At 44.6% G+C, this 26,973-nt stretch overlaps 1 protein-coding gene across 1 annotated transcript in view; it reads right to left on the reverse strand.

Moving 5' to 3' along the window:
• Nucleotides 1–6,739: 6,739 nt before the first annotated feature.
• PRMT2 (protein arginine methyltransferase 2) overlaps nucleotides 6,740–26,973 on the reverse strand; it is a 298,198-nt gene continuing 277,964 nt past the window's right edge. The window contains exon 10 of the mRNA XM_069225499.1: nucleotides 6,740–12,300. Coding sequence (XP_069081600.1) covers nucleotides 12,268–12,300 — 33 coding nt within the window. The 3' untranslated portion in view covers nucleotides 6,740–12,267. The remainder of the gene's footprint in view (nucleotides 12,301–26,973) is intronic.

Consider the following 26,973-nt stretch of genomic DNA (forward strand, 5'->3'; position numbering starts at 1 on the left):
CATATTTGAGTCCCAAAGTGCATAGTCAAGCCTTCACAGTCATATAGGAAGAACGTTAGCGTTGCACCTTTGCGGTATTATCCTCATAGTTCTCAAATCGCCAAGGGCCTTTCGCCCAAAACAGCTGCAACATCAGGTCCCTGTCACTATTATGAAGCACACGAGTGATCACTGGTCGCAGGTGCACTCTCGGCTGGGGAGGCTGCCTCAGCAGGCAGTTTGCTAGTTCAATGGAAAAAAGTTTGTTACTCTGCCAGCCAGTACTGTCTCCGTCAACCATTGCTTGAGGAAGAGTTCTACGTTGGGACCCTCAGCTCACTCCGGGAATCCCACAAATCAAATATTATTGCATAAGGACCTTCCCTTAGCGTCTTTCACCCATCATTGTAAGGATGCAATGTCAGCCCTCATCTCTCGTACCCGAGTTGTAAGTCCTGCTTTGATGGGTGCGTCGTAGTCAGAGCTAACTCAGTGTGATCCACCCTTTCTGCAAGTCGGCGGTAGTCCACACAGAGCAACCCCACTTCTAGGGACACCATATCACTCTTTGGTGTCCAATATTGCCTGCAGAGTCCTCTCAAATTGATTGGAACGTTTATCCAGTGAGGCCTCGAGGTAGCGGAGAGCACCACCTTCTCTGCCGGTGCCCCATCCTGGGTCTGTGATTGCCCTCCCTCCAGGTCAGAGTGCTTGGAGTGTTTCGTTTTCACCATATTGACAGTACACCCCAAGCCATTTGATGTAGGAGCTGTGCCTAGGTCAGGATACACCGTAGGCCGTCTTCAATTGACCAGCACACCTGGAACAATCTCAGCTGACACTATTCCCCCCCCCCAGGGTCAAAATGCAAGTACCAAGCAGGGGAGTTCAAGACCTCTTCACATTCTGGTGCCCTAGGCACTAGAGTAGGAGGTCGCATCAGCAAAGCCCACATCCCAAACCAGTGGGTCAACTTCCGTTCCAATGAACATCTGCCTCTCAGTCCAAGTCCTGCTCGGTAGGTAGGGCACCCAGTACAACAATGAAAATAAACTTGAAAGCCCTTCAGTCCGCACCCAGGTTGCACTCCTAGGTCCACTGAGCAGGGCAGTCTCACTTCCATGTGGGCCCCAGGGATGGCAGAAGGCACCCTCCCTATATTATCTGCATGCTCCTGAGGCAGCTTAGCACCATGCAGGGCCCCCAAGGGGGTGTAGCGGCAATCCTCACCCTGCAAGGAGGGTTTGCTGCGGTAGGGGCTCAGCGTGCGGTCTCTCCGCCAGTTGCATGGCCCGGGTGTGGGCTGGCCACCAAGCTTTAGAGACAAGGTCATACTCTTTACAGCCAGTCTGCGCTGGGTGCAGCACTGGACGTTGGGTATGGGGTGGGGTAGAGTAATGATCCCCACACAGAAGCAGATGGCCCTCTGGACCCAGGATCTTTTCGGATTAAGCTAGGGGTATGCAGAGCTTAGGCAGAGACATCTGCCTCGGCCGCCATTCTGGACACACCCCCAGGTAACTCCTCTTTCAACTCACCACTCATTAAAAAACATTCAACTTCAAAGAGCTAACTTAATTAAATATCTTAGATAAAGTGGCCCTTATTTGGTAGATTGGTTTGTTGTTTACTCTGGTATACAGACAAAATACAAAGCATGCAAAATAATGATAAGATAAGGTTTTAAACAAATTCAATGCTACAACATAATGATTTTTTCAAGTACTATGAAGCAGAACTTGCCAGGTGCATGATAGCCCACAGGCTACGATCTAGTGTGATGCGGCATGTATGAAATTTGCCACCGACTTTTCGTTACAATTTATACCATTTAAAAAAATGCAGCCTGCAAAAATACATTTTGCCACAACAAGTTTCTCTATGTGAAAAGAAGATGCGTACATGCAAAGCATTCAATGGGCCATTCTAACCAGGGATTGAACTCTGTGGTGAAAAATGAGCATTACAGTTTCAAAGTAAAGCCATAGAAATAAAGGCTGCAAGAATGCTGTTTTTATGGGAATGAGATTTGCAACAAGAGTTGTTTTTAATAAAGTTAATAAAATGTGATTTTATATTTTAACAAAATGGAGGGATTAGTTTTCTAAATTCTTAACTCAAAAATGTAAAGAGAAAAAAGTTTTAGTTTTAAACAGATGAGTTTCAAACTAGTGGCATCTCAAGCTGTAAGTTCGAGAATATATTTGTGTTGAGCCACCAAGGTATTGTAACGCTCAACCACAAACCACATAATTGTTTTAGGTGCACACTCAATGTGTCAATATTTTGCTTGCAAATGCAATGTTGATTGAAATGATTAGCACGTGTTTGAATGGGATTTTTTTTTTCTGTTTGACAAGTCATACGATTAAAAAAGATGTACAGCAACAGGTACCTGCTTTGCCCACAGCTCCTTGAATCTTTTCATGTGCTGCTGGGAGAGTCAGATTCTCACCAAGGACAGGTATTAACCATACCAGGAGGAATTTACATTATGATTAAGATATGTAGTAGGGCACCTCCCCTGTAATTTTGAGACCTTTCGCTATCTCTGCCTAAATGTTTACCACACAGACACGGTCTTGCTCGATGGTAATCACAGTAAGGCCTTGACCTTGATTCACCAATCCATGCACTTCTGGACTCGGCTATGGACAGGGCATTGGTGGCAAAGATGCTGCTTCTTCTGAGGGTCCTATATTTCTTGTAGGCTTTGCCAGTGATACCAACCAGATACTTCTTCAGGACCTTGATGGGCCTGGAGTCTGAGCTCACTTGGGGTATTGCTCTAAAACGGGTCTCGTACTTCAACGACCCATGCTTGAGGGGGGAGTTAAGGTCCCAAATTCTGGAGCTGTATTTTACAGTGGCTCAATTACATGGCCTATGCGCTGGTTGGCCTAAAATAGGACGGTGGAGGCTGGCTTAGTTCGGGCAGACTTAGGAGATACGGACGTTCTGGAATGGTTGCTCTCTTCGGATGGAGCAGCCAGGGGGTTGGGCAGGCTCATAATCAGTGGCCAAACTTCTCTGGATTCGATATATCAAACCCAAGTGTGTGTTGACATCCTATACACTGCAGCTGCCCCTCTGGAGTGTGCCAGCCATGAAAAATCTGCTGATGGTTCATGAATCTTTACCATGGCGAGAAGACGGAATCACCCAAACAGGTGATCTAAATAGCGGTAGAAATCTGCTTTCCTTTCAAGGGCTGCAGGAACTATATGAGCTTGAGGCAGGTCTTTTTTCTTACACACACTGCAATTAAGGTGGCGATTAGGGACACATGGGCACTGGGGGCCCAAACAAGCCACCATTACACTTGGATTTGCAGTGCTTCTTAACACATTGTAGTGCTGAATATAGTACAGAAATCGCCTGCTGGCCTAGCCAAAGGGGGGTGCAGTTTACTTTCGACCCGGGGCAAGACCAGATGGGAAGACTACTTAGGCAGGGAACTGACCATCAAGCAGTGGACCATTGCCTTAGAACATGTGAAGAGAGTCATGCGTAATCCCCGTTTAAAATTCACACAATTCAACTACCTCCATCAAACCTACCTTACACTGCACCGCCTGCACAAAACATTTCTGGCGGGGACTCCTTGCGTGGCCGAGATGTGGTCACATTGATGCTCCATTAATTCATATGTTTTGGAAATGCCCACCACTGATTCGCACATGGACCCAAGTGATGGAACATGTATCAACGGTGATCGATATTCAGCAGCCACTAGGCCCGCTCCTTTGTCTCTTGGCAACCACAAAAATATCTAAACATAACAAACACTAGCTGAAGCTAGTTGATTTGGCATTGGTCCTCTTTAAGCAATTAATACCGATGGCATGGAAGGCCCCTCATCCGCCCACGACCAAGTATTGGGTACAGGTGACTCACAAATGGGCTCTTGCAGAAGCGGATGCCATGAGACATGATTGTAGATTGCAAGGAGGAGGTGAAGCAGTTACAATGTGGGAAATATGTTCTTAAGTTGTTCAACAGACTGAATCCGTCCCCTCTATGCTATAACATCTCCAACGGTAAGCTGAGCAACTGGCCAGACTGTACAACTGAGTGGCCGACCCGCTTGTATGCACTGGACACTATAGAGAGATCCTGTGCTCTCCGGGGTACATTACGTAGGGATTCACTTTGCTCCCTCCTTCCCCTTTCTCCCCTTGGAACCACCACTAATCTATAATCCTTAGGTTGTGTATAATCCTCCCACTGCTCCTGAAACCGCACTACCAAGTAGCTGCAAAGGGCAGCGCCAGCCAGAAGGTTTTTATAAGTTACTGTTTTGCTTTGTTTTATTCTGTAATACATACATTGGCTAATTCTTTGCATGACAGGGCGTATTATGTTGCCCAGGATCGAAAATCTATTCTTGTTTTCTCATTATATCTCGCTATCCCTCAGATATTATCATTATATGACCTGCCACCGATATATTATTAAAGTTGGAATGATGGGCAATATCTACCCACCCACCTCATGAACATGTTGATTGTTGATCATTGCATCCTATATAATGTGTGGTGATTCTTACTTAAATGCCAAAAAAAAAAAACATGTCTAAGGTATATAGATGACCTGTTAGTATTATGGAATATACATGTAACAGATTTAAAGAGGTTCTGGGAGCTTTTCAAGTAGAAAAAACTTAACATCTCACTAACTAGCACTTATAGTCAGACAAGTGTTTTTTTTTTTAATTTAATTTAAGAGTTGTGATTAAAGATAACAAATTGCTTGTATCTTTAAAGAAGAAGCCAACAGCCAGTAATAGCATCTTACATGCTAAAAGCTGCGCTGTCACCTTGATCCACTAAAGTAGAACATACGATACAGAGAATTAATTAGGATGACGTGAATCCGTAGCCAAGCATCTGGTTATAAAGAGGCCAAGGATGATCTTTTAATGAGATTTACAACAAGATCCTGCACAGAGTGGATTGTGCAGACTGGTGTGTAAAATAAATAAATAAAATAAATAAATAATATTCTTGATCTGTGAAGGGCAATTATTATGTGTCACGACGCCAAGTGTCCGTTAGTCAGAACTTTGAAAAATTCTGGAATGCAGCTGGGCCTTAGCCTCCTTCCTTGGCATTCACAGAACCTTGCGGCACCCAAAAGAAGGCGATGGATAGACTGAGCAGCCTATGCATACAAGAAACAAAATACATTAAACTTAGAGAAGGGTGAGCTGGTTAGTTAAACACTAGCAAGACTCTAGTTCTACCAAAGCAATACACGCCTCACCAAAAATTGCGCTCGCTGCCATTTCAGCTTGCTTTTCTTTTATTTTGTGTACCTTTTGTTTTTCATCCCTCACTTTCTATCTCCTTTAGGGAACAGCCCTTGTATCAAGTCCCTGACAATCTCTTCATCCAACACATCATGGCATGGAACAAATATTACTGACATTGCCTATAAGAGCCTGCTACACGGGATTGTAACATATGCAATATGTTATACCAAATGTTTTGAAAATGTTATGAATTCAACACATCTCAAGATGATGAAAGGACTAATGTATCTGCTATTGCCCACTTGGGTGTTGCACAGCTGGGACTTGTATTTGATAGGGATAATAATAATGAACTAGCTGTAAACAATGTATTTAATTCACATATGACAAGTCGATGATAATCTATTCAGAAATGAATTTATCAACCAGATTCAATTCCAACAATATAATGTATCCTTAAAAATGAAGTCTAGATTACGATCTGTAATACACAGCTATGAATACTAAAGGCAGGAGGTCGTGACTGTCAATACTACATCTCTCTTCACTGCTTTCACATACTGCATGGTCATGGGATATGAAGGTTTAATATATGCAAGATGGCACCAAATCGTGAACAAAAATTGCTTGAAGAGGAAAATGTGTTGTTCCATTGCTGCTATCAAACGGACACTTGCAATCTAAGCCCACCTTTGAGAGCATCTTTGTTGTTGAGTTTCCACAGTTCGAAATACAATACAGACCCTTGTACACAATCCATCACTTTTAGGGCCGCTGCAAACGGATATCGGGGATTGCCTTTGCCAAAAAATAAACAAACGCATATATACATATTTTATTTATTTTGTATTCCATTTTTTTTTCTTTTAATATTATTTCCTACGGGGTGCTATTTTAAGTCCTTGCCACCATTATCATCTTTGGGAGTGTGTTGCAATACCCGCAATTGGTCGTGTGTGGTGCTGGAATACCCCCTACCTGGGCAGGAGCACTTTTGACTTTTCTGGGGCCTTTTTGCCTGTATTACAGAAATAACCTTACTCTTTTGTGGGTGGATGTTTGTAACTGTATGTCCCTCTCTAAACCCCTCCATAGTGCTCCCTAATCTCATCCTTAACCCTCTCCAAACCCCCTCTAATGTAGTAGTAAGTATTCCCGACTTGGCAGCCACTCCCCAAGCTTCCGCCCACATTTACATTCAAAACCTTTACCTACGTGAGAGGAGATCTTAACTGGCAAGGAGCTCTCTGCATAGGAAAGGCGAAGGACCCTGCACTCTGTAGCATGCTTAGCAATAGCGCTCACATACTACAACGTGCTATTCACAAGCCTGCATGCGGTTTGTGAATAGACTCCAGAGTTAGCATCTTCCGAGTTATATTGCACCTGCTCAAATAGTTGGGGCTCAGGGGAGGGTGGTGTTCGAAAAAAACAAACTTGCAATGCAGAATACAACTTGAAAGGAAGCAGCAAAATAATGCATACAACAAAATAGATGTGCTGGAAAACAACAATTTATTATTTTGTTTATTTATACAAAGGTCAATGAAGGAAAGCTAGCTACTGTTAACATAGCAGATGAGCATATTCTGCACATTCCCACACGTGATCTGTAACACTTTAGGTGAAATGGTGAGACTGCAATTCATACCATGGTTTGCCCTAAATACTCACAGCAATGAAGGAAGAAGCTTGCACATAATATTGCATGACATATGAACTAATGATCTTGGCAAACATCAGAAAGGGTCCAATCATCGCATAAGTACATACTGCGTTATCAGAGACCTGTTGCCCAGATACTATCAGTATTTAGAATATAAATTGCTTACAGAAGTCACACGGGAAGGGGGGGTTCAATGAAACGATTGTTGAAGTCTATGTTGAAGTCTATGTTGAAGTCTAACGAATATTTATGAAAATGGGGACAGAAACCAAAACCTCTGCAGTCGTCTTTTGAAAAAAAGAGATAATGAAGGCTGCCAAGAACTGCTGAAAATATTTATCTAATCCATTGTAATTAAAGACTCTCATGGAGAATAAGGATGAAATGTGCCACTATTTTTTTCTACCACAGCATTCTAAAATAAGTGATAAATCATGCCAGGAGAAGTAGGTGGCAAAGGAGATACAAATCGAATAAATCTTGACCCTTGTTTCATTTGCACTGCATTTGTAAATCCCCATCAGCCTCCAGTTCATGGTGGTCAAGAGCTGATCAAGGTAATACATTCCTTGGACTTGTTTCTCACAGTACTTATGATGTGGTGGTCTGCATTTCATGCTTGCACTTAATGTTTGACAAGTGGTGCCTTAACTATTTTATCGCTTTTTCTCGACTCATGTCTGAAACGTTTTTGGATGCCTAGTCATCTTGGCAATATAGCAGGCCACATTGGCAAAGGCTGCTGTTTGTGCTGCAGGTAGAGACAGAGGTTTGACACCAAAGTATGTCCTGAATTATTACCGGTCTATTTGCCTTAGTAAAAAATAAATCAACAATCAGTAAGAACAGTTGCCATATATCTGCGCTGCATTTTGGGACAGACACATCGGATGATATTTTACTTCAAGGGAGGAGTAGGTGACTTATTATGGTTTTCTTTTAAGTTGGTGTCTTCAATTGGTGTCGTTAAAGGTAAAAATTGGCTACTCGGGGTATATTTATACCGCATTTGCACTGAATTTGCATAATTTCTTTTTTACGCAAATTCAACACAAAACTAACTCCATTTTTATATTTTAACATTAAACACGTCTAACGTAAAAATGTTGGAGTTTGCACCATTTTTAGATGCTTGAACCTACCTTGTGTCAATGAGATGCAAGGTAGGTGTTCCCATCTAAAAAATTGTGCTAACCCTGTAGCCCCATATTTGTCCCCTGTGCTAAAATGACGCACAGGTGGGAGGAGGGGCTAAATAATGGTGCAAAGCCTGCTTTGCACCATTATTTAAAGCCTGGGTCAGGCCAGGCGTTAAGGGACTGGTAGACCCATTTCCATGGTTTAACACTATGGAATGGGTCCATAGGTGCCCTCTTTAAGCCCCAGGAACACCCCCAACCCAAAACAGAGGGACACTGGATGATGGGGGAGCCCATCCCAGGTAAGTAGGGTAAGTATAGGTAAGTCATTTTTTTTTTTTGTTAAGTGCCATCAGGGGCCCCCCTGCATGACACAGGGTGCAATGGCCATGCTCAGGGGACACTGGTCCTCTGTGCTGGCCATTGGGGTGGTGGGCATGACTCCTGTCTTTCCTAAGACAGGAGTCATGTGGTATGGATGGTTTTGCATCAGAAAAGTACGTTAGGCTGGTTAGAGTCATCTTTTTTTACTCTAACCAGCCTAACGTCATTTTTTGGTGCAAAACTCCCTTCTCCCATACCGCCAGCCCCACCTGGCTAGCGTCATTTTTTTAATTTTATTTTTTTAACAGCAGCCCTCCCTTTGTACCGGCTTGCACCATTCCGTAAATATGGCGCCCGGGTGGTGCTCAGGAATGGCGCAAGTCAGTGCTAAACTTTTTGGTGCAAAACTGGGTCAGTGCAGTTTTGCACCAAAAAGTATAAATATTTCCCTCAGTGTCAGACTACCGATAATAATAATATACACATTGCTGATATAAGTTTACAGATCTTTGTGCTGAGGTTTCCAAGTGCTTCTCCACCTAGAAGCCATGCTCTTTTGTAGATGCTCTCACTAGCCTCTCCAGGTTTCTGTTTTAAATGATGTTGGTGATAAATACCTTAGTTGTCTAAATGTAACCTTTCTTGGTCTAGTTTCTCCAGAAGGTTGTCACTGAAACTTCTAGGATGTAGGTTTTTGAAAGAAACAAAATAAGTAGGCCAGTTCAAGTAGACAATGTGTTATTTTCAATCTAAACGTGTAAGTCCATAAATAATAGTCATGAGGTTTGTCATAGTAGAGTTCTGAGTGAAGGCAATGGCAAATCTCAAAAGGAGAATGCTATGAGGAGGAACAGAAGACTTGGCATAAAAAGAATTACCAGTAATTAATCGAAGTGCTTGAAGATGCAAAACCCTTGGGTGCAAAATATTTACTGATGAGGCTGATTCTGTGAATCACTGCAATTATATTCTCTATTCATGTATTGCCTTGTAGACCTGCAGGAGACAAGTCTCTATGATCATTAGGGTGGTGATTTAATGAACAAGGTTGAATTTGCAGAGTTGAGATGCTAGACCTTGCCTTCTGCATTAAAGATGACGAGCTTCATCTGGGTGACATTTTACTGGTTGAAACTGCTATGGTTGTAGTTCTTAAATATAGGCCCTAGTTTTTTTCTTCTTCCTGGTATTAATTGTGTTCTTAATCAACTGTGTCCCTTAGTAAAACGTTATGCTCTCCAAGGATTTCATCTTTGTCTTGTTTTCGTTTACAGGCTGAATACAAGTTTTTGGCAGTCATGGTCTGTTGACATAGAAAGCTTGCGCTCATGGGGGATTATCACATTATGAGAAACACCGAAAGGGATGCATGTCTGTTTGTGTTTTGGCCCAAGATTACCTTATCGAAAACACCCAAGTCAGCTTGTTTTTTTGCACATCATCATGTTTCCGCCCGCTTTTAGAATCAGCAATTACTTAAACATAAATGCTTTATTATCGTCTCATCTTTTAACTAAAAGTTCACATATGAACAGCAAAGTAATAACAACTGAAACGTGTATGAACAAACTGAGATGACACGATTCATTCTCCAAACTATAACCCACATTTTGGCAATTCTTTTTCCTAACAGCCACTAGAATCAATTATCATGGTTCACTTGTTCCACAAATAAAAAAAAGTAGGTTACAGCATCTCATGCTGCCTGTGTCCAAAGCATCCTTTAAAATTCAACCGGTTGGTCGTCCTTTTATGGGAACAAGTTACACTGTAAAGTTCTCCACTGCCTAGTCCTACTTTGTAACGTGTAGTATAAGCAATCATTTGCTACAACTCACTCTTCAAACAGACCTTATTCATTCACAATACATACAACATAGTTCTTTTATTAAGCTCACCGCTGGGAACCCGAGCATGCTAGCTTTTCTATGTGTATTTCGCAATTTATGGTTTGAAGGACTTTAGGAATACATTTCCTAAAAAGGCATTTCTCGTCTCATTTTACAGCAGTAGCTTAACTCTGCTAAGCACATTTAGGAGTCACTTACATACAGAGGGAGTCACTACTGGTTGGTGGCAAATGGCATGCCAAATGTGCATCTATCCCAGGATCTTATTACACCACCGACGGGTGTTGTCCTGAAAGATTATGGACAGTTAAAACCTAGGGTAAATCGTGTGAGCAAAGTGCATAAAATCTGATATTGCTCACCATGCAACGAGGGAAAACAAATCCACGTATCCCCATATCAAGGTCTGGCTCTCAGGATCATGCATCAATTCTGCATCTGGTAAGTACCAATCCATTCAGTCTTTATGGTTTGGCAATGAGCAAGCAGGATTAACCAAGATTCGGAATGAGCCCCAACATATCAGACACCTTGGTGATTGCCAACCATTAAATACAATCATTTGGAGCATCTGCTCCATTAATTACACACTGCACTGTATGAGCTCGGCTTGGTGCACTGCATTTGAAGTTCGCTGAGCGTAAAGTGTGAACTCGTGCTCTCCAGGCATCTGTCGCATTCACTGTGGATTTCAATGCAACAAGCTCCTCTTTGTCATTATGAATTTTCCGTGGGACGTCATGTCGGCTTCATTTTGCTTCTCCATCTTCCCGCCAGTCAGATGACTACATGGTTCTTTTTCCCAAACTGGTTGCAATAGCCTCAAACAACCAGGGTACAATCTGTTATATCTTAATAAACAAAATGGTACGCAGTGGACATTTTCTACACTGTTACTATTGGTAATTGCATAAAAACCAGAAGTGCTAAGGTTTGTGATGCTTTACAGCACAATCCCATCCGAGAATTAAAAAAAAAAAAAAAAAAACACTCAGGATTGAGTTTCAAATCAACAACCAATGGATTAGTTTTTTTTTTTTTTTTTTTAATAATCGCGGATAGGGGTGGCAGACAATTAATAAATTAATGTACAATGACAACTGGCGGTGGATATGAAACTCAGTCCTAAAGAGGTGCACAAACTCCAATGAAATTAGTGGTGAACAATTTAGAACCTAAAATCAAGCTCGGTGGGCAAGTCACACACTGCTACGGCGGCAAAGCTATGCAAAGGAAAGAGGGTCACCTCTCAGTTACTGCGTTTTCAGTTACCATTTTAGAAGTGTTCATTTACCAAAGTGAAGGAAACAGGCAGATTGAGTGTAAGTAAACAAAAAGGTAGTATAGAGCACAGCCTGTTTAAGAACGCTTGAAATGTAATTATTTACTTGCAACTTAAGAGTGATTGTTTGCAGCTGGTCATTCATTTTATGGGTGTCTTAACAGGGCGACAGATTTTCTACGAGAACAGCAATATTGTCCACATTATAATGGTGGAAAAGGAACTAGCCTTTTGATTGTAGCATCCTCGTAGAGGCAAACAAAGATTTCATATATAATGGCTCATGGAAGACAAGAGAGCCTTTTTGATGTAGGAGTCGCAAAGGACATATGTTTCAATCAATGGACAAAACTTTGTATAGAACTAAGCAAGTTTTCCTTATGGTTGAAATGGTTTCTTCCTATGAGATGCAGGGTCTCATATTGACAGGTTTAATTAAGCAAGGGGCTTCTTTCTTGTTGGTCATAATGTACGTGTACTTCATTGAAAGTGTCATGTCATCACCTGTGGTCCCTCTGGTTCATCTAAGATCAGTCAGCTTTTATACACAAGGAAGAGAGAGAACATGCTGCACCAAAAAACTTGATAATAGAGCACGATGCAAACTTACAACCTGCCTGGGATAGCCTTCTTGCAAGATACCCTGCTAACAGCAGGTATGATACTAATAGGTACTATGCAGCTAGCCAAAAATCAGTTACAAGGCAACGTATTCATTTCATAGGCTATTAGCGCCTTTCCCAGTCTTGCAGTTTCCAAAATTAAACGTATCTTCATTTCCAGATAAGGAAGGTTTTTTCAGCAATCTAAAAGAAAAAGAGGACACCACGATTAAACCTGCATCATTTGTAAGCAGAGATTTCACAATGTGCATCACACTGTTTGGTCTAGCAAGGCGACCTTACTGCTATGGTTTTGAGACTACCTGATTACTTCTATGTTTGATTGGGCGATGAGAGGGCGAGCACGGGGGTGTTTTACATCCTTCATATAGTGCCGAGGGAAGAAACCTTTGAGAAATGCAACAATCTAATAGAGACTTCTAGCTGCAGACTCCTAACCTAAGAAGTATCCACAATTGTCAGATTGGACCTGGACATTTTTCGTGAGCAGTAACCCTGTGAGCTGGTAGGTGGTGTTGTTTGGTTCCGTGCTGTGGCGTCCGTGCAGGAAGTGATGTTTGCGGTGCCTATATAGGCACTACCCCAGCATGCTGACGTCAGTTCTTTTCTTTCTGCACCAGTTTGTGCAGATCCGGAAAGAGCTACCCCTAGTCATTTTTTAACTGACCTTTTTGTGACTTTTTGTCAAGGTTTTTTTTTTTTTTTTTAGATCATGTTGCTGGTGTGGCAGAGATATTCACTAGGAAGGCTAATTTCAAGCCCTGCAGTGCCGGTCACTAACCGATTTCCCCGATTCTTGTCTGTCTTTTGTGTCTTGAGCTTGACCATGACACGGAGACCTTCTTTGACTGCAGCTCCATGCACCCCAGGACCTTGAGGGAGCAATCCTTCAAGCTCCTTGCTGCTCGACATCTGACGCCGCGACGGTCTTGATCTTAATTGAGAGGAAGGTATTGGGATCAGTCATGGATCCATCTATCTTCATCACAGTCGAAGACATCCGGGCATTCGAGTAAGTCCCACAAAAAAGCAGAAGAGTAAGAAGTGAAAGAGGTCTAGGACTTCATCTCGTCCATTGACGGCACAATGGAGCGTCGTCATTTGAGGCTAGGCTCCATGGTTCAGCCTGCACTTGGGCTGGCTCCATGCCTACCCAAGTTTCTGGAAGCCGAAGAGACCCTCACCCAACTTCGTGAAGTTCATGGCCCGTGCCCCTCATATTTGGGCAACCCATCACTTCTAGGATGCCTTTGAACCCTGGGAGTTCAGAAGGGGCCCCCCACTGGTTCCCTGCTAATGGGTCCTCTCTCTGCACCAGTTGGCTCCTTGGATACACTGATGTATCTGGACTGACGTTGGTTCCAATGTCGATGCTCCTGGCACTAACATCCCCATTCTTATCCCCGACACAGAGCCAGATGGGCATCATCTGATGCCAACTCTAGCACCAACTGGTGCCATTCCCTCCAGGCCGAAGCCTGGACCCTATGGGTTAGGACTTGGGGAAGACTGGGAGGGCTATTGGACCCTGAGGCATACCAGGACCTAGACCCGGATATGGACCGGTGTGAGGAACTGGTGGATGCCAGTGGACAGGACACCTCTCCAGATACTTGCTTGGTCTCTTCTTACTGTGGCTACAGTGGAGGATGCCACATTTCCTATGATGGTGAGGAGGTCAGCCGAGGTCATGGACCTTCAGCAGCCCTCAGTGACATAGGTGCTCTGGCCGATGGTCAGCCCTTCAGGACTGCTTCTCCCATTTAATGATGCTCTCACGGACATCCTACTTGGCCTGATCCAAGCCCTACACAGGGGCTCAGGTGAATAGTACAATTGCCCGCCATCACCCTGCCCCAGTGGACCCCTCTTTCCTCACCAAACACTCCATTCCGGGAAGCATGGTGCTCCAAGCCTCCACTCCGAATCCTGGCGCATTCCCTACAATTCCACCGGATAGGGAATTTAAGAGACTGGACAACACAGGCAATAAAATGTTTTCTTCCGCCAGCCTGGCATTGTGGTCTGTGAACACCCCATGCCTCTTTTGGGCAGATACTGTCATATTCTGTTGGACTCCATTGTGCAGGTGCAGAGGAGGCCTGGGTCATTCTCGCTCAAGTTGTCTGATGGGAAACCGACTCGCTAGTCAGAGCAGCTTCTTTGTTGGTGGCCTTAAGGCGCTACGCCTGGCTGAAGACAACTACCTTGTCCAAACTTTACTTATGGACATGCCCTCTGATGGCTCCTGTCTCTTCAGAGACAAGGTGGACTCTGCACTGGAGCACTTCAAGGACAGCAGGGCTAAAGCATTGTCCTTGGGCCTTTCCATAGCTCCCCCATGAGCCTCAGTCCATCTTTTGCTCCTTTTGTGGCAGCTTAAGGGCCATCCAGCTGCACCTCTACCCACCCAGCCACCACGCCCCGCAAGCCTCCCAGCCTCTGAATGGTGGAGGACACTGCACTCACAGACCTCGTAGGTCAGGCAGCCGGAGGTTTGCCCAGTTCACCACCCCAAGCATCCGCAGCCTCCAAGCCTCTTTAGTTTACCTTCCGACCACCATGGGCAACCTGTAGGTGGCAGCATACGCCATCACCTGCACCACTGGAGGTCATGAACCTCAGAACGTTGGGTTCTCCAGATTGTCTGGAGAGGCTACTCCCTCCGCTTTGTGACTACTCCTCCACCCATGCCATCTTCTTACAACTGGTTGACAGAGGACCATCTACCTTTACTCCACCAAGACGTTGCAGCCCTCTTGGCCGAGGGAGCTATAGAAACTGTGCCTGCATAAGTAGTAGGTCATGGTTGCTATTCCTGCTACTTTCTGGTGCCCAAGAAGGACAGAGGCCTTGGTCCTGTCTTATACCTGGGCCCTCTTAATTTCTCCCTTAAAAAGGAGCAATTTGAAATGCTCATGCTCATGTTCTACCTGCCCTCAACCCAGGAGACTAGTTGGTAGCGTTAGACTTGCAGGAAGCATACTTCCACATTACCATCTCGCCTGCCCAGAGGCGTCATCTGCAGTTCACGGTGTGCCATGAGCACTTTCAATTTGCTGTAGTCCCTTACACCCTTACAAGCGCCCCTCGTGTGTTAATCAATGTGATGATGGTGGTTTCACATCATCTGCGGCGGTCGGGAGTTTAGTATTTCCCTATCTTGAAGACTGCCTGGGATGATCCCATCTTCAACAGACAATTGTCTACCACCTCCAGACTACCGTGGACCTCCTGCACTAGCGGGGGGTTCACTATCAACATGCCAAAGTCACAAGTTACTTCCTCTCAGATGCTCCCTTTCAACAGATCTGTTCTGGACATGGTGCCGTTTTGGGCTAGTCCTCCCAAACGCGGAATCCAGGATATTCCCGCTGTGATACCGATGTTTCAGCCTCTCTCCTGGGTTTTGATGACACTTACTCTGAGGCTTCTGTGCCTCATGCATACTGCTCATGCCATATGCCTGCTGTTATTTGTGGGCTCTGCAGTGGGGCCTGAAGTTCCATGGAGCGCAGGATCAGGGGAATCTCTACAACATGCTCCAGATCTTGGAGGGAACTGAAAGAGATCTGCAGTGGTGGTTACAAAAAACCACAATTGAGTCAGCCGCAGACCGTTCTCCCCTCCCCAATCAGATCTGACAGTGGTGACAGATGTGTCACACCTGGGACAGAGTGGCCATCTAGAAGAAATGGAGATCAGAGGCCTCTGGCAGAATCTGGACTCCAAATCAACCTACTGGAATTCCAGGCGATCGGCTGGTATTGAAAGCCTTTCTATCCTCCATCAAGGAAGGCTAGTGCAGGTGCTCACCGACAACACCACCATCACGTGGTACAGCAACAAACAGGGCAGGGCAGGGCAGGGAAGGTGCATGGAGCATTTGTCAAGAGGCCATGCGCATCCGGACATGACTGGAACATTAGGGCATATCCCTAGTGGTTTAACACCTGGTGGGCTCTCTGAACATCAGGGTGGATTAACTCAGCTGAAGATGGCTAGCGGATCACAAATGGCATCTCTATCCAGAGGTGGTGCAGGGTCTCTTTCAGAAGTGGGAGAGCATTAGTTAGATTTGTACCCCACCACTGAAAATGTGCAATGTCAGCACTTCCACACACTGCAGTTTACAAGACAGCTCTTGCTTGGAGACGCTTTTCATCTTGAGTGGAGTTCAGACCTCATATAAGCTATTACGCCCATACCACTTCTGCCCAGAGTTCTCAAGAATATCAGGAACAACCGAGCCCAAGACATCCTTGTGGCTCTAGACTGGGCTTAGAGAGTTTGGTGTTGTGAGGTGTTGAGCGTGGCCAACAGTCCTCTAATGAGGATGCCCTCTTCGGGAGGATCTGCTGTCACAGCAGCAGGGGATGGTTCTCCACCTGAACCTGTCAACAATCCAGCTATCATGCGTGGAGATTGAGCAGTGACAGTTGACAGCCCTTGACTGTCTGCTCAAAGCCTATAGTTTTACCTTGCTAGCCAGGCACCCCTCTACCAAGACAGTATACGCCTGCTGCTGGGGCAAGTTTATGGCATGGTGTACAGAAAAGTAACCTAACCCCACCCTGACTCCCCAATTCTCCCCCCCCCCATACCCCTTTTTCTCAGGTCCTTCTACTTATACTTTCTCTTGCCAGGCAGAGCTCTGCTTTGGGGACCTTAAAGCAATATCTTTCTGCCATCTCAGCCTTTTTGCGGTTGTCAGATCAGCCATCCCTGTTGTAAATAGGTTTTTGAAAGGTCTTCAGCATATGATTCCACCTTCACCCTTGATCATGCATCAGTGGAAACTCAAGCTAGTGTTCACATTTCTGAAATGTACTCCTTTTAAGCCATTACACAACTACCCTCTCAGGCCCCTTACCATAAAGACAGCTTTCCTAGTGGCAATAACACCTACCCAGAGGGTCAGTGAGCTCCAGGCTTTTTCATCTGAGCCTCCGTACCTCAACATTTTCCCAGACAAGCTGGTTCTTACTCAAAGCTTCCTTTCTGCCAAATCATCTCTCCCTTACATGTAGATCATTCTACCACTGTGCCTACCGTTTATATTCCACCATTATCTCTCTAAGGAAGAAGAGTTACTCCACTGACTGGCCCAAAAACATCATTGCTGTTCTATCTTGACAGCACAAAAGAGTTCCAGTTGGATGATCAACTCTTCATGGGGTATATGTAGGAGCCAAGAAAGGAAAGGCTGTGCAGAAACAGACTATTTCCAGATGGATCGTGCTCTGTTTTGAAATCTGCTATGCACTGGCCAAAAAGCAATGCCCTGAGGATTTGATTGCTCATTCCACCAGAGTTAAAAGCTGCAACCACTGCACACGTCACTTCCAGCACGGACGACGATGCCACGTGGAGCTGAACTACACCACCTACTGGTGTGCAGGGGTGCTGCTCATGAAAAAGTTCCGGAACGAGCCTGGGATAATTCAAAAGTAAGGAATCTGTGGCTACAGTCTACCAGATAAGGCATTACCAAAGGTAAGTAATTTGTTACAGTGACTGCTTAACTTCTGAAGGTGGTTGGCACCAGCACTCATTTTTTGGGACTGACAGCTTCTTTTTCTTCTTTCCTTTCTGGGCCAAAGTATGATGCCAAAGACTCTAAGACAATAGCAACAAAAGGAGAAACTAGGGATGAACAAGAACATGCAAGAGTGACAAAGTGACATGAAGTGTAGTTTGAAGGAAGAAAGTCATGCGGTAGAATCAAGACTAGATAGCCTTGCTATTAGGCATCGCCCACATTTGGCAGCGAGCTTTTAAAAAAAAACAACAACAAAAACGGGCCTCTACACTTTTTAGGGCAAATAAATCACTGGTTACAGGTTGGAGATGACTCACAAGTAAAACCTTTGTCTGGGGACAGAGATATAAAAAATATATATAGTATACGGATATCAAAAGGCTCAGGTTAACATCTCTGGCTCAACTTGATTTAACACTGCATTTCTTCTTGAACTATCATTACTATCCTGTGTCTGTTTCAGGCCTTGCTTTATTTTGATTATTGCAATTTATAATATCTACACCTTTGCTAGCAGGCCGGCCTACCATTTAATAAATGATGTTATGCCTAAGGCTTGCACAAGCCTAAATCCCCAAAGATTTGTTGTTCAAGTGTGTGACTCTTCTGATATTTTGTCATCTCCTTTAGTGTGAAATTTGAATGGCGTGAAAGGGAGAGGGCAGGAATGCAGACATTTAATATTATATGGTGCATTTCTGTCCTTTACATGGTCTGGCGCACTTTTGGCTGCCTAGCACCAAAGCAGGAACCCTTGTGCCATGGTAGGCAGGATTTGTTTGTGCTGGAAGGGAGATCTTCCTGCACAAAAACAATCATGAGGCTTTTTCATCCAGAATGCAGCACGCACACGTAGAAAGAGGAAACAAATGAGGAGAAATAAAGACATTGCTCCTTGTTATGCCTCCCCTGGGAAGGTTAGCATTTTGGCACATTACCAGGTCTACCACTCATGGTACATTCAGGAAATGCGTCAGAGTCCATTGGTGGATGCTTGGTAACACCTTGTGTTACCCTAGATTTACCAGGCATTGCAGGACAATTAAAGGTTGCCTTGCGTGGCTTGGTAAATCTGACTTTAGTGCTGCGTTCCCCTTGCATAACACAAGGGCAACACAACACTGAAAAATCTGGCCCTAAGTGCCCAATTAGATAACTACCATCGTGCATTAGCATACTGCTAAGAAGTGAGTCATCGCTGCTGGAGCCATGCACCTGGAGTAAAGGACTGCCAACTGCTTCCAAATACAACTGACTGACTGCAGTGATGGAACTAGGCTCGCTGAACCCGCAAGGCCAACCTATGACGACGAACCACTTGAGCCTAGAAGAAGTCCAATGCAAGAAGCATCTGTTCCTGCCATGGTCCTCTAGAGACTCATTGTATTGCCTCAGCCTCACATCTGCAGCGTGACTACCATGGACAGTAGCTCAACCCACTTTTGCACTGAGTGGCACCCGAAGGAAATGAGGGTACTCAACTACCGGACCATGCCACAGGAAAACCTAAGACCCTAGGGACAAAGTGAAGACAGGGTGGGTAAGTTGCATAGATTGGGACCCCAACTTAAAGAGCACGGAATTCGCACCTGCGAGGCAGGTATCCAATGTGGGTGGAGTATTGTGCTTTTTGATATAATAAAATACTTGTATTTATCTAAAGAGATGCACTGGGCTTTACAATTATCTTATTGACTTCCTGGGTGCTGAGCCTGAGCTCCATCACTCTAATCTCCCCGAGAAGCCTGTGAACTTTACTCGATCATTTCTACTGGGTCAAGTGCTGAAAGGGTCATACTTGGTCCACTTTGCAGTGCCATAGTAGGATGGGTCCTGTGACTGTGGAGTCAAGCAACCCCACCTCCTACGCTCCCCCCCCCCCACAAATCATCGCCCAGTAGCCTAACTGTTGCCTGGCTTCCAGAAGGGTGTATGACAATCTCTTATCTGTCTTTAATCGTTTGCAGATGGGGACCTCGCTTCAGGACGACTAACTAAACATTATTTCAGGTTCGTGCTGGTGAAAACTAATGTTACCACCGCAGAATTCCTTTTTCTGCCCACACCATTTTTTGGGTACTATGTGTAGATTTTGGTGCTCATTCTATGTAGTCACTTAATATTAACAATGAAGATAAAAACACATACTTTTCACCAAGTCGGTATTAAAAGTAATGCTGCAATTTCACATGCAGTATTGTAGCGAATTATCGAAGGTGTCTGCATGGACTTTTTCACCAGGTCAGGCATGGAGAAATCACTTTCTGAAAAAATGGCACAGAATGCAGGAATGACCTACCAAAAGTCTGTGTCACAACACCAATTTTCAATGTTATTCCCCGTTCAGGTGGGCTCCGTTGGATATTACTCATAGTCCTCTGGTTATTCCGTACACAAATCATCAATATGGTAATTCGAGGTGTGAAATGAGCACATCAAAGTTACCTATCCAGACCTCATAGGATCCTCTGAGTTCAAGGGATAAGATAACCCCAAGATTCCTTTCCTGTGTGATAGCCTTGAATATTATTAGCACTTTTTGTACTACTATTCAGTGAGTCTGTGGCAGGGCAGAAGGCAAGGATAGTGCTTCCCTTTCATTACTGCAACAAACAGCAGCCAGAACAATTTCAACGGGTTTAAAATTATAGCTCCCAGCAACAACCACTTTATGTACCACAAAAACATCACGTTAAATAAAAAACAACCAGATTCCACCAATTACACGAAAGTCATCTCTAGCTATCATCCCCGCCTATCAATTTCCTGCTTGGCAGCCACTTTATTACACCCTACTACTGATGTCTTCATTGGAGTATTGTTTCTTCAGTGGCACCACGGTCTAATCAGTGATAGTTTCCTAGTGTCTCAAGGTCAGTCCAACCTGATACCCTGTTTCCCTACGCTGCTGCTTAAGGCCTCACATTTTTCGGGGCACCTCAGTTTCCAGAGAACATTCCAAATGACGCAGATCAGGGCGTGGTGCTTTGGTCCCCGTTCTGGAGGTAAACGTTTTAGTGCTAGCTGGGCAGGGCACCAGAAGGGCATCTCCATTTGCATTAAAAGTATACTGGTGTCTGCAGTTCTCAGTACAGCACCATCGCCTTTGATAGTCTATTTTTCAAATGTCTCTTTACCCTGTGTATTCGAGTGGTGTAGCGGGCTCCTATCCCAGCTACGGCCAAACATCAAATCATATAATCAGCTGACAAGTTTCCTCTTTCATACAAAGGGGAAATTCTTGAGGAGGAAAAAATCTATTGTTTTGAAGCTGGGTTGTTGGAGGCCATTGACTGTTAGCTCAGAAGTCAGGAAGGTGCCTCTGTGCGCCCTTGATATCACCTGTCAAGTAGTTTTATGCGTTTAACTCTTGGCTCCTTTCACCTCTTGACTCCCTCCGCCCCTTGGCACTGGTGGGAGGAAACGTGCAATGAGGACTGCAATCCCCATAATAAGTGCTGGTAGAGCAAAGCTTTGGTGAAAATGGATACTGATTTCCTAATTTATCCGAGAAGCTTTCTGAATAAAGTGCAGGCGGTGGCAGACAACTCAGAGCAGAAGGAGGAATAAGCTAGTCAGAGTTACAATCCCACCACCTGAAAATAGGCCTGTTATGGAGATATTACTCTCACCTGAAAACAAGCAGACAGTGGATGGCAGTTCCTCCTAGAACTTGAGAAGAGAGCCACTTGGTCCTAAAATGAGCACAGGTCCTGAGCAAACAAGGAAAAGTGTTATGTGAGAATGTACCAGCCAAAGTCCCTCCTCCGGGCCAGGAAAAGGACTCAGACATTTTAGACAACAGGCTTAATTTGAAAGACATCCTAGTTCAGTGCTCAGGTGTATGCCTCCACAAACCTTTGGAAACAGAAGTTAGGAATCACCTAAGAGAATAATGACGCATGTGCACTGTATAAACCAAAAATTTCACACGCTAGCGGACCTCAAACTGATTAATTTTATGGGCAAGTTTTCCACGGACCCCAAAAATGATCAACTGTTCCTGACAGGCAACCCAGGACAAATTATTGGATTTGTAGGGCCACTCACTAAGATCCCAGAGAAAGTTGAGATGGCAATACAGGATGGCCAGGCCAGAAGAGCCTGTGCCTCAGGGAATACAAATCATACCTTCTCAACTGACTGCCACTCCAGTCTGATTCGGGTTTACCCTATGGCGGGGTAGGCTAGTCTAAACACTTTTTTGGAGAGGCCTTTGTTAAGAACTGGAAAGCTTGTGCTGATGTTCACTGCCTTTGATAAGCAGCAAGAATATCTGGACTCAACGTTTTTGCTCTCTAATTTTTTGATGGTTAGCAAAAGTCAGAGAAAAGCTTACAAGTGGGCGCAAGTATAATGGCAGGCAGTAGCTGGCAAAACCAGTGGAGGCTTAACATTTTTTTAATGAGAAGCAGACTGGGCAGAGGACATTTTGAAAGAGATACCTAGTGAGGTGCAGAATCCTTTGCTGATTAGCCCGTTCCTTTTCCACAAGCAAAAGTTGGGAGGAGGATACAGTTCTCAATTAATAGTTGGTGCAAGATTCCAAGCAATGGTCAGTCAGAAGATACACAGATTCAGAATAAAGTTCTATGGGTCTCCTGTATCACCAATACAAACAAGGCACATACAGTTGTTTCGGGAGAAGCAAGTTATGATTGATCAGGAAATGTTCACACTATAGGCCAAGAGGCCATTCAGTGATCCGATCAGCACCTGTTGAGATCCTTAAGCAACATTTTCTTGATAAAAAAGGCCTGTGCCTTGTGATAAATCTCCAAAAGTTCAATACCTGGTTACTCCTCAGGCACTTAAAGAAGAAAAGATCTAGAAGAGCCGAGCCCGATTATACAGAGAGGGCAACAGAGGACAAACCTTGGACTAACTACTATGTTGCTGAACTGCAAACCGAGGCCGGCGATGCAGCTGTGGGTGAAATAACGGTGGAGAGGTAAATTATTAAATATTACTCCTCCCTGTACCAGACCACGCAGACAGCCGAGCCCTCAGAGCTCAGTTTATTCTTTGATACGCTACAGCTTCTCTGGCTCGAGGATGGCAAGCGTAGGTTTTTAGATGAAACCTTCACAGTGGCAGACATGGTGCAGGTGATAAATGCACTCCGTGGGGACAAGACTCCGGGCTTGGGCGGACTTACAGCTGTCTTTTATAGGGAATATGCCCCTCAGCTAGTCCCCCACCTTGTTGCTATGTATGAGGAATCATTGACAAAGGGAGAGCTACCACCCTCCCTACGTGAAGCATTAATAATCAGGATCCTTAAACCCAGCAAGGACCTATTGAAATGGGACTCCTACAGACCGCTCTCCATTATTAACACAGATAACATCCTCGCCAAATTGATCTCATCCCGACTGCTACCACTGCTTCCACTCATTGTTAGGCTAGATCAGTCTGGGTTTGTCCCTGGGAGCTCTACAGCCCATAATATCTGTACCTTTTTCACCTTGCTACACACCATTGAACCCAGCGTCAGCGCTGCAGCGATTTTTCTTGATGCCACAAAGGCTTTCAACTCACTGGAATGGCCTTGTCTTTTTTGCACTGCTGGCCCCAATTAGTATCAGCTCCAGATTTACCCAAACCCTGCAGCCCGCTTCTGCGTTATTTGGTGGATCACCTCCCCCTTCAAGGTGAAATACAGCAAGGATGCTTCTGATCACCTATCCTATTTGCCATTGCGATGGAGCCCCTCGCTGCTAGACTTCGTCAGCACCACTCTCACTGAGGCCTGGCATTCTCACCGCACATGGTCCTGGTCTCCATGAACGCCGACGATGTCACTTTGTATGTTAAACATCCCCAAAAGAACCTTGATCCATTAATTAGAGAATTCACCAGATTTGGGGGACTCTCTGGCGTCACTATAAACTGGTCCAAATCTGTAATATTCCCGCTCACACAAAAGAGACCCAGGAGGTGGAGTCAGAGTGTCCCCTACACTGGACAATTGGACCGATTAAATATCTGGAGATCCGACTGAGTCGAGACACTGACACCCTCTGGTGATGCAACTATAGTTGCTTGATGGACTGGCTGATAGATCGAGTTGCAGCATGGAAAAGTCTCCCACTGTCTGTGACTGGCAGGCTCGCGCTAGCCAAAATGATTAAACTACCTAAATTCTTATACCCGTTTATCAACCTCCCCTTACCTTTACCACAGTATTTCCACTGCCACGTTCGCTCTCCCCTTCTGGCCCTCATATGGGCTGGGGAGCAACCCTGTATTGCCTGGGAGATTCTTACATTACCTTTTGAACAGGGCAGGCTAACGGGGCCAGATATGGACCTTTACTAATACAGCGCACAGGCACAATTTGTACATACCTGGCTATACCCCATTCAATTCTTCCCCCACATGGCACCTGAACTCGACCACGCTGCACCTTGCCCCTTTTACCTAGCGTAACATCAGTCTCCAAAATGCCCTGCTGCCTGGATCGACACTGTTGGTTACACCATTTGGGTGTGGAATGAGCTGTGGCAGCGTGCCCGGGTGGAGCTGCTCTATAGTCCCTTTGTCCCATTAACTGACCATCCTGCCCTGCCTAGGGTGACCACCTGGCATTGAGGCAAATTCTGGACAGGACGGTAAAAAATTCAGGACAAAGAGTCAAAATTCAGGACAAAAATTCAGGACAAAGGGTCAAAATTCAGGACAAAATTTCAAGAACAAACGTCAGTTTTACAGACACACGCAAGAGAGGCCATTCTATGTTGTCAGTGTATTTATGTACTCTTTTTCAACATAGCACTATTTATTCACTGTGGACCTTTTGTGATTGCCTCCTGGTGTGCTACATTCAGGTGTCACATTATGTCCTTGTTCAGTAGTAAATTAATGCCCTTCACGGCAAGGCCATCACCCCTACCCAGATCTACCCGATCTTTCCTGAAGAGAAAGTAACAGCAAAATTTTTATTATGTTTCTGAACATTTCAAAACCCCTGGCAAACAGTTTGGGAAACATTAAGGTAATGAACCTTATGCTAGTTTAAACAAATTGAACAAAAACATCTGGCTTACCCCAACCGCCCATGGACTTTCAACCTATTTTTTTTTTAAAGAGGCAGGGCAGATGGTGTGGGTGACAGTCTCACACCTAATGACAGGATGTGATGTACCCATAACTTGTCTGTAGTCTCACTGCACTAGAGTGTATGTTTGGGACTCTACATTTATCTCAGAAATGGGAGCCCGGACTACCAATCAAAGATAATAAAAGAGTAGGATGAAATTGAGATCAAATGGGAGATCCACGGCAAGTAATTCAAAGGGTTGTTGCTAACAACTGGATAAATAAAGAAGAGAAGAACAAGGTGGGACAATTCCTAAAATCAGACAAGATGGGTCCACCAAGACTATTTGAAGGTATTGGGTACCTGGGGAGTTGTCTGCACACAGGAGCGAAACAGAAGGGGCACCGTCAAGTGGTTGAACAATCAACACCCATCCACCTTGGCAAACTCTTCTGGTGCAATGGTTCGCTGTTAGTGCTTGTGAAGGGTGAGCAGGGGCCAGACCCCTTGCAAGGTTGTGCAAGGCAATTGCCCGCTTAGTCCATGTCTTTATATGGTTTTGAAATTGAGCAAAAGCCAAACTAGAGATCTGGGTTATCCCTAAGTGTCAAGTACACATAGAATCTTCAAAATATTTGGGATGTAAATTGCACAAACAAAATTTTCAAATTTTAAAATTTAATTATTGTTTCATTAACATATGGCACTGTTTTCGCCTTCATACACAATTAGATCTCAGATTGAACTGGGAACCAGTTACCGTTTGATACCTAGTGATTAATATCTACCATTCTTACACTGATTTCCAGGATGCCACTGCACTCTAAACCACTGCACTCTACGCTAAAGCACTCTAAACAACTGCACTGTACCCCACTGCACTGTACTTTGCACCACTGGGCTCTACGCCACTGCTCTTATGCTAGTCTACTCCACTCCACACCACTATGCCACTAGCTTTAAGCCATGCTGAACAGCAGCTACTCTGGTGTATAACATGGCTAATGGCTAAAACACATTAGCAAAGCCATTAACTCTTTCGTAGATGAGACCTATTGGCTTTGCCAATGTTTGTTAGTACTATGAGGTACCGAGGTACCTGAAAGAACTGTGAAAAATACAATTACATCATAATAAAAGCTGCTACAAAATGCGCAAATACATTTTGGTTAAATTAAAAAAAGTGCTTCTCAAATACAGATTTGAATAATATACAGTTTATACCTAGTGTTCAAAAAAATTATAACACTCCATTAAAACCACACACTCCACAGCTCACCTTGGAACACCATTACAATACCTCTCTGAAAGAAATTTCTTTGCCACCAGACAACTTCAAGTGACTCCTTTTAGTAAAGTCAATGCAGGTTTTCAAGCCCCTTTGTATTTGCAGATTTACCTGTTGCCCACATTTGCATGTCTTTAGGGAAGGAGACCCCCTGACAAGAAGGCCTATTCTTATCTGTCTGCCCCTCCCTCCCTCAGAGCACAGGAGACCCCCTGCCTTCCAGCCCAGCTGGGGAAACTCCTCTGCCCGTAATTTCGCCCTGCCTCCATTGCCCTTTAGATGAAAGCTAAAATTACGGACAAATGCCGTCCGTTAAAGCTTTCATCACGGACAACGGACAGCAGGGCGAAATTACAGACAGTACGTGAAATTTACGGACGGGTGGTCACCCTAGCCCTGCCCTTCACACAAGATGCTGGAACTCGTGCTAGATTACGGACACTAAATCTCACCACTATGGATGACATTACCCGGACGGTACTTTTGTCACCCAACAACAAGCGCTGCAGGGCCCTGACACCACCCTCCTTGACACACGCACGTACTTTCAACTCAGAGCTGCGATAAGTAACCTACATAGCACATTCCCTACAGTGCCACCAGTGTTTCATGTCCTTGAAATTTTTTTAACAAACCTATCCCCGCGCAAGCTCGTCACTAGATTATTCTCTGACATGCAAAGTGATGCCCTAATACTTGTCCCCAGCGTCCGACTACTATGCACTACTTCTCTTGGCAGCCCTATCACTGATAAGCAGTGGCACTCCTGCTGCTCTTAGGCTCGACCTCTCTCACCTATCGACTTTGACTAATACATTTTAAATACATGCTTTATCACACCCCAGAGTAACTCCATAAAATGGACCTCCTCGAGGAGGCGCGCTACACATGATGCTCATGTCCTTGCGCATATGTTCTACACCTAGCCTGGGGTTGCCCAGGCATGGGCGAGTTCTGGAATGCTATGTTTGATACTACTGAAGG

The sequence above is a fragment of the Pleurodeles waltl genome, chromosome 3_1 (assembly GCF_031143425.1).
Source record: "Pleurodeles waltl isolate 20211129_DDA chromosome 3_1, aPleWal1.hap1.20221129, whole genome shotgun sequence".
In the NCBI taxonomy this organism is placed as follows: Eukaryota; Metazoa; Chordata; class Amphibia; order Caudata; family Salamandridae; genus Pleurodeles; species Pleurodeles waltl.